The sequence below is a fragment of the Euleptes europaea genome, chromosome 18 (genome assembly GCF_029931775.1).
Source record: "Euleptes europaea isolate rEulEur1 chromosome 18, rEulEur1.hap1, whole genome shotgun sequence".
In the NCBI taxonomy this organism is placed as follows: Eukaryota; Metazoa; Chordata; class Lepidosauria; order Squamata; family Sphaerodactylidae; genus Euleptes; species Euleptes europaea.
This window is the reverse complement of record NC_079329.1, coordinates 6579502-6589739: the sequence shown is the minus strand read 5'-3', so window position 1 is coordinate 6589739 and position 10238 is coordinate 6579502. Positions and strand designations below refer to the sequence as shown.

At 45.0% G+C, this 10238-nt stretch overlaps 1 protein-coding gene across 1 annotated transcript; it reads right to left on the bottom strand.

Moving 5' to 3' along the window:
* Positions 1-1187: 1187 nt before the first annotated feature.
* On the bottom strand, positions 1188-10019 carry LOC130490267 (snaclec agglucetin subunit alpha-1-like). Its single transcript, XM_056864093.1, has 6 exons — positions 9956-10019; positions 9033-9104; positions 7557-7666; positions 5367-5495; positions 2560-2680; positions 1188-1258 (listed from the first exon to the last, which is right to left on the bottom strand). The coding sequence occupies exons 1-6, from the start codon at positions 10017-10019 to the stop codon at positions 1188-1190; spliced, it is 567 nt and encodes a 188-aa protein (XP_056720071.1).
* Between the last annotated feature and the right edge of the window lie 219 nt (positions 10020-10238).

Here is a 10238-nt window from a genome sequence, read left to right as displayed (position 1 = left end):
AGATGCTGCTTTAGCCAGAATCTTGAAAATGCGGGCAAAACGTGCAGGGGTGGGGTGGGGAGCGAGGCAACCTCTGATGGGTGGAAGAGGCATGCATTATCAAAAGGAAGCCCCCAAGCAGTCAGTGGGGTGACTGCGGGGAAACATCCCTGCAAAAAAGGCCTCGTTTGCAGTGATTTCATTGTGATTTCCTGGTAACACTCACATTTCACCATCAGAGATATACGGAATTTATTAAAATATTCAAGACCTGAGCCATACAGTTTCAGAATGGAGGCAAGTGTAATGCCTGAAATAATTATATGCTATGGGAAATGTATTGGAAATGTATTCTTTGATTTGAAATATATTCTTTGTACTCAATAAAGTTTATCTGCACTCATGAACATGCCACACTCAGCATATTAGAGGTGGCTTGTATAGTTACACCAAGCACTTGCATATGTTACAGGCCTCAAGTATAAGAGGCCCACTGTTGCTCCTTAGTCAGAAGCTAATTAAAGAATCCATAGATGGCCTTAGTATGCTTGCATAAGCTGGTTTTCCAGAGATAAGAACCAGCTAGGAACCCTTTTAGTTAGCCTTGGCAGCTGCCAGGGTCCCAGATAAGAAGAATTGCAGTAATTTAGGATCAAATAGAGAAGCACCTGGGAATATGGGTCTTCACTGCTCATTAGTGAGAATGAGATCACCATTTCTATGTAATGCCTCCGAATCTCTAATAGGGTATTCAAATCCTTAAATATCTATCATTGGCTCTATGTATTGACGCCATGTATTTCGTCTTTTGTACCTCCCATTACCAAAGATTATATCCGTGTTTGCACTCCTTTGATGTTGGTGTGAATTGTCCTGGGCATTTGGGCAATTTTCACCCGGTGTGTATATTGGTACTAATAAACAAACTGCTTTGAACTATCAACCTCCTACTGTGTTATTGTCATTGGGAATTGATACAGTAATACAGGCTTATCACTAGTGGGTGGATAGCTCCAAGGTGAAAGCCACTCATATCTAATCCTACCTGAGGAAAGCATTTTCTTTACTTATTGCAACTTTAAAAAATCACTACTCTGCTCGGTCTCACTTCTGCTGCAGAACAGTTTCAGCAACGGGATCATCAGACCAAGAGAGGCACCGTAGGTTCTAAAGCTCCAGAAGTTCACCATGGACTCTGAGATGTATGCTTACACCAGAAAGTATTTGCAGATGAACAGACGTGGGGCATGGCCACGATGGTAATTCCAGACAATGGCACCTGAAAGAAAGACGACGTAGCTGAAAGTACAAACAATGGAATGTATTTATTTATTTCATTTACACCCCGCCTTTCTCCCTAACGGAGACCCAAATTGGCTGACGTTGTTCTCCTCACCTCTGTTTTATCCTCACAACTACCCTGTGAGGAAGGTTAGGCTGAGAGTGTGTGAATGGCCCAAGGTCACCCAGCAAGTTTCCATGGCAAGAGCGGGGATTCGAACCTGGGTCTCCCAGATCCTAGTCCAAAACTCTCTTTAAGTTTGAAGGGCTGCCACTTAGAGGAGGGCAGGGAGCTGTTTCTGTTGGCAGCGGAGGACAGGACTCGCAATAATGGGTTTAAATGGAAGAAGAAGAAGAAGAGTTGGTTTTTTATATGCCAACTTTCTCTACCATTTAAGGGAGACTCAAACCGGCTTACGATCACCTTCTCTTCCCCTCCCCACAACAGACACCCTGTGAGCTAGGTGGGGCTGAGAGAGCTGTGACTAGCCCAAGGTCACCCAGCTGGCTTCGTGTGGAGGAGTGGGGAAACAAATCCAGTTCACCAGATTAGCCTCCGCTGCTCATGTCAAAAGGTGGGGAATCGAACCCGGTTCTCCAGATCAGATTCCACCACTCCAAACCACTGCTCTTAACCACTACACCAATCTCCTGGAGGGCAGAAAGGTACTGGCTGGATATTAGGAAAAAATGGTTTACAGTAAGAGTTGATCAACAATGGAATCAGCTACCTAGGGAGGTGGCAAGTTCCCCCTCACTGGCAGTCTTTAAATAAATACATTTATTTAATACAGTCCAAGACCAGCAAAATAAAATCCATATAATAACCCACACTTCCAGTATCAAATAACTTTTGAGAAAAGAAACATTTTAAAATTATAAATTCATGGAATAATACAGTATCTTTATGAAAATTATAGCTTAAAAGCCTATATATGACGCAATGGCAGCCTTTAAGCAGAGGCTGGACAAACATTTGTCAGGGATGCTCTAGGCTGATCCTGCATTGAGTAGGGGGTTGGACTAGATGGCCTGTATGGCCCCTTCCGACTCTATGATTTTAAATGATTTTAAACAATGCTGGAATTGAGTGAGCAATACTGTTTGGCCATCTGCCTCTGTGTATAGGTTTGTACAGATGCTGGGTTGGAATTGCCCTTCCCCTCACGGAAGGACGGCTGCCTTTTTATCCAGCCCCATTTGTCATTATCTCAGCTTGGTTTAGTCAAGATGAAAAGAGCCCAAGCATCCCTGCCAAGAGAAAGAGAAGGGTCCTTCCCCAATTTTCTCTGCCCATACCGCGATCGGTCACTCTCACAGCTGATAAGTGATTCTGATGTTCTTCAGGAGCAGGCGATTTTGAAAATTTCTCATACTGGAACGGTGATTCATCGGTCCATGTCCAGAGAAATTCTTCACCCTACAGATCCAAAGGTAGGTAGGTAGGTAGGTAGGTAGGTAGGAAGAAAGAAAGAAAAATCATTTATGCATGGGTACTTTCACTCACATTTGGCCCTGGGCTGTCTCAGTTGTTCTTTGGAGTTATGCATGAGTTTTCCTTCCATTAGAGATAACCTTGACCATCTCTCACAAATCCCAGGACTTCCCATTCCTCTGTTAACCCAGTTCTTCCCTCTCCCCTGAGCTCAGCCTGGGTGGAAGATCTCAAAGGGTGCCCCCTCCCAAAACACTAAGCTGCTCAAAAGTGGAGAAGATCCTGTATTAAACAGGGTTGCCAACCTTTTGGTGGGGCGAGGAGATCTCCTGGAATTACAACTGATCTCCATATGACAGAGATCCATTCCTCTAGAGAAAATGGTTGCTTTGTAGGGTGAACTTTGCCATTATACCCGCTGAGGTCCCTCCCCTCCCCAAACCATCCCCAAATCCCCAGGAATTTCCCAGCCTGGAGCTGGCAACCCTAATCAGACCCCTTTCCACTTCCCCCTTGTTGTTTAAACCCACCAAGAAAATACAACAGATGCTACGATCAGCAAAAGACAAAAGAGACCCCTTCACCTCTGTATATCGTATACCTTGCAGCTGTGGACAAGTTTACATCGGGACAACAAAACGCAGCGTACAAACAAGGATAAAAGAACATGAAAGATACTGCAGACTTGGCCAACCTGAGAAATCAGTAGTGGCTGAACATGGACTGACACAAACAGGACACAGGGTCTTATTCCAAGATACTGAAAGACTGGACAATTCTACCAACTATTTTGTCAGATTGCACAGAGAAGCCATTGAAATTCACAAACATCAGCACAACTTTAACAGAAAAGAAGAGAGTTTAAGAATGAATAAGGCTTGGCTTCCTGTCCTGAAAACCTCCAGACTAACAAAGACTACAGTCAACAATAGCCATGCTGATTAGCTTTGGATTTCACATATTAACAGATCACTTCAGGATACAATGGTTCCATTTTAACTTACCACACCCTCATTAGCACGTTATCTTGATACTTACAAGTCAATGATTAGCACATTACCTTTGATTCTTTTTGCAGGACAATGATTCAGCACAACCCAACCCCTTTCTGACTATATATTACTCTTCCTACACACTTGTAGGAAGTGTTACTCCACTGTCCTTCAGTGTTACTCCTCTGAAGATGCCTGCCAGAGCTGCTGGTGAAATGTAAGGAAAGAAAATACCAAGACCACGGTTACACTGCCTGGATAACCTACAAGAACCAATGAACTCTGACCGTGAAAGCCTTCGACAATGCCTTGCAATCTATTCACATACCTATTTTGTAAGGATCCTTCTTTCTATGTGGTATCCTTCAAGAAACCTGATAGTCACCTTTGTGCTTCTGGCATTTCAGCGTGATCTTCCTAAGTTAATTATCTAGTTATATTATGGAGGAATGTTTTCTACAGGCTTCTAGAAATTAAGTACATATATGTAAAGTGTTAATCCTGAAATGACTTATACCTTATAAGACGCAAGATAGATCATTAGCTGCATTTAAACCATTTGGAGCTAAACAATTAAACAGTTGTATGAAGAGTGCTTCTTGCTGACTTAGTATTTTATATATGTTAATCCTTTCAAACTTTTTTGTTTTCAGCTGCTATACTCCAAAAAATCTTATGTCTTCTTCTGTATGTTTCATAATTTTATAATATTTTAAAATACACTTAAAATACGAATCGGTGAACACCACTCACGGATAAGAAATGCAATATTAGATGCCCCATGTGTAGAACATTATAAAATTATGAAACATACAAATGACCCTCAAATGAGATTTCAACTATCAATGTATGAATTGCAAAATAATATATTTTTGTGTTGTTAAATTGAGTTTGCACGCCAAATTGAATATGCCAAAAAATAGGCTTGTATAAGTTAAATGTAAGTGATTGTAAATAAATACATTATAAGATATTAGCCTTGCTCATGCAAAAGTTGTTTTATAGTCTATATAGCAAGTGCCACATGACTGTAATTTGTTAAACTCCAGGTGGTGGCTGGAGATCTCCTGCTATTACAACTGATTTCTAGGTGACAGGGATCAGTTCCCCTGGAGAAAATGGCCACTTTGGCAATTGGACTCTGTGGCTTTGAAGTCCATCCCCTCTCCAAACCCCGCCCTCCTCAGGCTCCACCCCCAAAATCTCCAGGTATTTCCTAACCCAGAGCTGGCAACCCTACTCCCCATCCAAAGTTTCAGAATGTATGAACTTTGGGGACAGATGCTTCTCTTCTTGGCAGAAACCCAAGTGCCATGGTAAAATCCATTTCATAAAAAGGAGCTTTTTTAAAGGAACGAAAGGGGAGGACGACGATATTACCAGGGCTGATCTCAGGAGAGACTGAAGAATTGGGATTTAACAGCAACGGGAAGACCTAGGATTTGCAAGGGCTGGCACAAGGTCATCTCTGAAAGACAGAAAACTCATGCCGATCCGATCTGAAGCCTTTATTGGCATACAAAATAGAGCATACAAAAGCAAATACACAAGGGAAAACTCATGCATAACGCCAAGGAACAACCGAGTCAGTCTGGGGGCGAACATGAGTGAAAGTACGCATGCATAAACATCCAAAGAGTATGAAAACACAGTTTTGGAGCCCCAAAACGTCTTCTTACCTGCATGATTCTCTTTGCTCCAAGCCAGTAGTGCCTGTTTTTGGCATTCCCCATCAGGTGAAGGATAAAGTTGTCTTCTTCATGGCTGTGAACTGAGGCTAGGTGAGCTTCCTTCTCAGCACAGAATTCCTGAGGTGAACAGTCATGCAGAGATCAGTGTTGGCAAGATTCCCACTCTTCCTAGCACAAGTCCCCAGCTCATCAGAACTGGATAGGAATGAGCACAATCTTGCCATTTTTTACTGGTTTCTTTGAAACATTCACATTCTACCTTTTCATTTTTCCAGTATCTAAAGTGGCTTTGATCTAGATAGCCTTATCTCATCAGATCTCACAAGCTAAGCAGGGTCAACCTTGGTTAGTATTTGGATGGGAGACCTCCAAGGAATACCAGGGGTGTGATGTGGAGGCAGGCAATAGCAAACCACCTTTGGACATCTGTTTCCTTGAAAATCCTACAGGGTCGCCATAAGTCGGCTATGACTTAATGGCATTGAAAAAAGTGGCTTATAGGTCATCAAATCCAGGTCCGTGTAAGAGCATGAAAAATGCAGGCTCCAAAGCAGGGGTTCCTCATCTTATAGGGTTCGTGCCTTTGGGGAGGGGCTGTGGCTCAGTGGTAGAGCATCTGCTTGGCATGCAGAAGGTCCCAGGTTCAATCCCTGGCATCTCCAGTTAAAGAGACTAGGCAGGTAGGTGATGTGAAAGGCCTTGGAGAGCCGCTGCCGGTCTGAGTAGACAATACTGACTTTGATGGACCAAGGGTCTGATTCAGTAGAAGGCAGCTTCGTGTGTTCATGTGTTCAATTGGACCTTGGCTCATTAGAAAAGTAGTTTCGAGACACTATCATTTTGCATCCCACTCGTCCTCCTTCCAAAAAGGTCAGGGCAGCACATGTCGTCCTGTCCCTTCCTTCATTTTACCCTCACAACAACCCTGCCCAGTAGGGTTGGCCCACCTCCAGGTAGTAGCTGGAGATAGGGTTGCCAACCTCCAGGTACTAGCTGGAGATCTCCTGCTAATACGACTGATCTCCAGCCGATAGAGATCCAATCACCTGGAGAAAAATGGCTGCTTTGGCCATTGAACTCTATGGCGTTGAAGTCCCTCCCCTCCCCAAACCCTGCCCTCCTCAGGCTCCACCCCAAAAATCTCCTGCCAGTGACAAAGAGGGATCTGGCAACCCTAGCTGGAGATCTCCTGCTATTACAACTGACCCCCAGGCAGCAGAGATCAGTTCCCCTAGAGAAAATGGCCACCTGGGCAACTGGACTCTATGGCATTGAAATCCCTCCCTTTCCCTAACCCTGCCCTCCTCAGGCTCCACCCCCAAAATCTCCAGGTAATTCCCAACTCGGAGCTGGCAGCCCTACTGCCAAGAAGTTAAGACAGGAGAAAGTTAATGGCACCAAACCTCTGAGTTAGTTTTGTAGCAGAATGGAGATTTATGTATTTAATTTCTATTTAATTATTTAGTCTTATATCCCACCCTTCTCCCGGCCAGGGCCAGGCACAGGGCAGCTCACAACAACATAAAAAAACATGGTAAGAACATACAAACAACTCCAATTAAAACTGAACAATCTCTAGATAAATAGGATTGTCAACCTCCAGGTAGTAGCTGGAGATCTCCTGCTATTACAACTGATCTCCAGCCGATAGAGATCAGTTCACCTGCAGAAAATGGCCGCTTTGGCAATTGGACTCTATGGCAATGACGTCCCTCCCTGCCCTCCTCAGGCTCTGCCCCAAAAACCTCCCACCGGTTGCAAAGAGGGACCTGGCAACCCTATAGATAAAGAACAGATGGTGCTAAATTTGAACTTTGTCATGCCTAGCAACAAACACCAGCTGCTACACCACAGTTGCGTCAGTTTTAGGGTTGCCAACTCTGAATTGGGATATATCTGGAAATCTGGGGTTGGAGCCTGGGGAAGGGCAGGTTTTGGGGAGGGGAGGGACCTCAGCAGGGTATAATCAGTGCCATATAGAGTCCACCCTCAAAGCAGTTATCTTCTCCAGGGGAACTGATCTCCTCCGTCTAGGGATCTGTTGTAACCCCAGGAGATCTCCAGGCCCAACCTGGAAGACGGCAAACCCATTCGGTTGAATTTATGGGTGGGATTCCCTCATCCTGCTAGTGACATCTAAAGGTTTGCTTTCTCCCTCTCCCCACACTCCCCAAATACCTCAGCCTTGTCCCATATTTTTGGATTCTGGAGTTCAGGCAGGTAACAGGCATCTTTGTACTGGATCCACCCATGATCACAACACCCTTGAGTGCAGGGGCACACGGAGCCTGGAAAGAAGAAGAGTTAGTTTTAATATGCTGACTTTCTCTGCCACTTAAGGAAGAATCAAACCGGCTGACAATCACCTTCCCTTTCCCTCCCCACAACAGACACCCTGTGAGGCAGGTGGGGCTGAGAGAGCTCTAAGAGAGCTGTGACTAGCCCAAGGTCACCCAGCTGGCTTGGTGTGTAGGAGTGGGGAAACCAACCCGGTTCACCAGATTAGCCTTTCGCCGCTCATGTGGAGGAGTGGGGAATCAAACCCAGTTCTCCAGATCATACTACACTGCTCCAAACCACCGCTCTTAACCACTACAAGGAAGGGAGGACATATCAGTAATGAGAAATCAGGACACTGCAAGTAAGATTCTCCCTGGGCCATGGTGAAAGGGGGGAGTATCTACACAACAAACATATTGCAATGCTAGAACTGACAATTCCAGGTTGGGAAATTCCTGGCGTTTTGGGGGTGGGGCCTCTAAGGAGGGTGGGATTTTAAGATGGGAGGGACCCCAGCAGCATATAATGCCATAGATTCCTTCCTTCCAAAGCAGCCATTTTCTCCGGGAGAATGATCCCCCACAGTCTGGAGATCAGTTGTAATTTTGGGAGATAGAATCACAGTACAGAATCCTACGTCATAGAGTTTGAAGGGACCTCCAGGGTAATTGTCCAACCCCCTGCACAATGCAGGAAATTCACAACTACCTCCCTCCCCACACCCCCAATGACCCCTACTCCATGCCCAGAAGATGGCAACAAAAACCCTCCAGGATTCCTGGCCAATCTAGCCTGTAGGAAAATTGCTTCCTGGCCCCAAAGCGGCAATCTGCATTACCCTGGACATGTAAGATCTCCAGGTCTCACCTGGAGGTTGGCATCCCTATGTAATGTACTCCATAACACCTGCAGCCTACTCTGTTTTTCTCATGCACAATCTCTAAGCGCTCATATCAGACCCCTATTCTGAGTACCCAAGTTTGGGGTACAGCTTCTCCAGTCTGTACACTGACTGTTCAGAAACTGTATTTAAAACTCGCTGGGTAAGACCACAGTTTTTGGGGAGCACTGTTCCTTTTTGGATCCCAACCCATGAAAATTAATACCAGGTGTCAGTGCCCTGACCTGGATGGCCCAGGCTAGCCTGATCTCATCAGCTCTCTGAAGCTAAGCAGGGTCAGCCCTGGTTAGTATTTGGATGGGAGACCACCAAGGAATACCAGGGTCTCCTATGCAGAGGAAGGCAATGACAAACCACCTCTGTTAATCTCTTGCCTTGAAAACCCCATAAGGGGTCACCATAAGTCAGCTGCGACTTGACAGCAAAAATAAATACATAAATAAAATTGTGATGTGACATGTCCAGCAGCAGACCTGAGGATGATCTTCTTTCATCATCATCATCATCATCATCCCTCTTCACCCTCTGCAGGGGCTCTTCAGAGCCTGTGAACAAAAAGAAGAGTTAGTTTTTATATGCCAACTTTCTCTACCATTTAAGGAAGAATCAAACCAGCTTACAATCATCTTCCCTTCCCCTCCCCACAACAGACACCCTGGGAGGTGGGTGGGGCTGAGAGAGCTATGACTAGCCCAAGGTCACCCAGCTGGCTTCATGTGGAGGAGTGGGGAAACCAACCCGTTTCACCAGATTAGCCTCCGCTGCTCATGTGGAGGAGCGGGAAATCAAACCTGGTTCTCCAGATCAGAGTGACTCCACTGCTCCAAAACACTACCCCACAATACTACAACTCAAGCATGTTACTGGAGGAAGACTGCTAGGTAGAGTCTCCTGCTAGCATTTTCTAGGCATTGAGGGACAAAATATTTGCTGAAAGATCGCTTTGATGGAACAGAGGAACGTTGAGAGTCATATTGGTCAATTTCAACTCTGTACGCAGTTACATGCGACCGATGAAGAATTCCAAAAGGCATTAGCAACCGGACTCCCCTTTCAAGTTTGTTTACGTGCTGGAATTGATCATGAGAAGTCGTTGTATGCTTCAGAATTATTAGCACCAGGATCATTATCAAACTCATAATTTGCTTCGGCAATTGTAGCACGCTTGTTTAGAGTTCACGCGCTCCTATACATCTTTGGCAACAGTTGTATGCGGTATGTTATTTTGTCGCTGTATTTTTGCTTATGCTTGTGTCCCTTCGTTTTCATAATATAGTACACTGGAGTATTTAATGTTCTTTGGCCACCATGCTGTTCATTCTTTTGCTTAGTACCTGGAGGTTGGCAATCCTACTTCTCCCTCATCTCCCCGCATCCCATTTCTGACACCCTTTACCTGCCATGGCACTGCCTCTGATCACAAGAACGATGATCACGAGTCTACTCAGGTGAGCTGCCATTTCTGAAAGGAAAGATTTGGAGATGTGGAAGCAGCACATTGGTCAAACTGACCACCAGAAAACCCAAAGATTTTCCAATCCAAACTTCTTCCCAGGCTGTACCATGGTCCTGACTAGTGCAAGGACTTTCCAGTTGACAAACCTTTTCCCCTCCCCTCTGTCATATGCTCCCGAAGCCATAAACGGGGGAGCATTTTTGGTAGAGTTGCCACCCTTTCT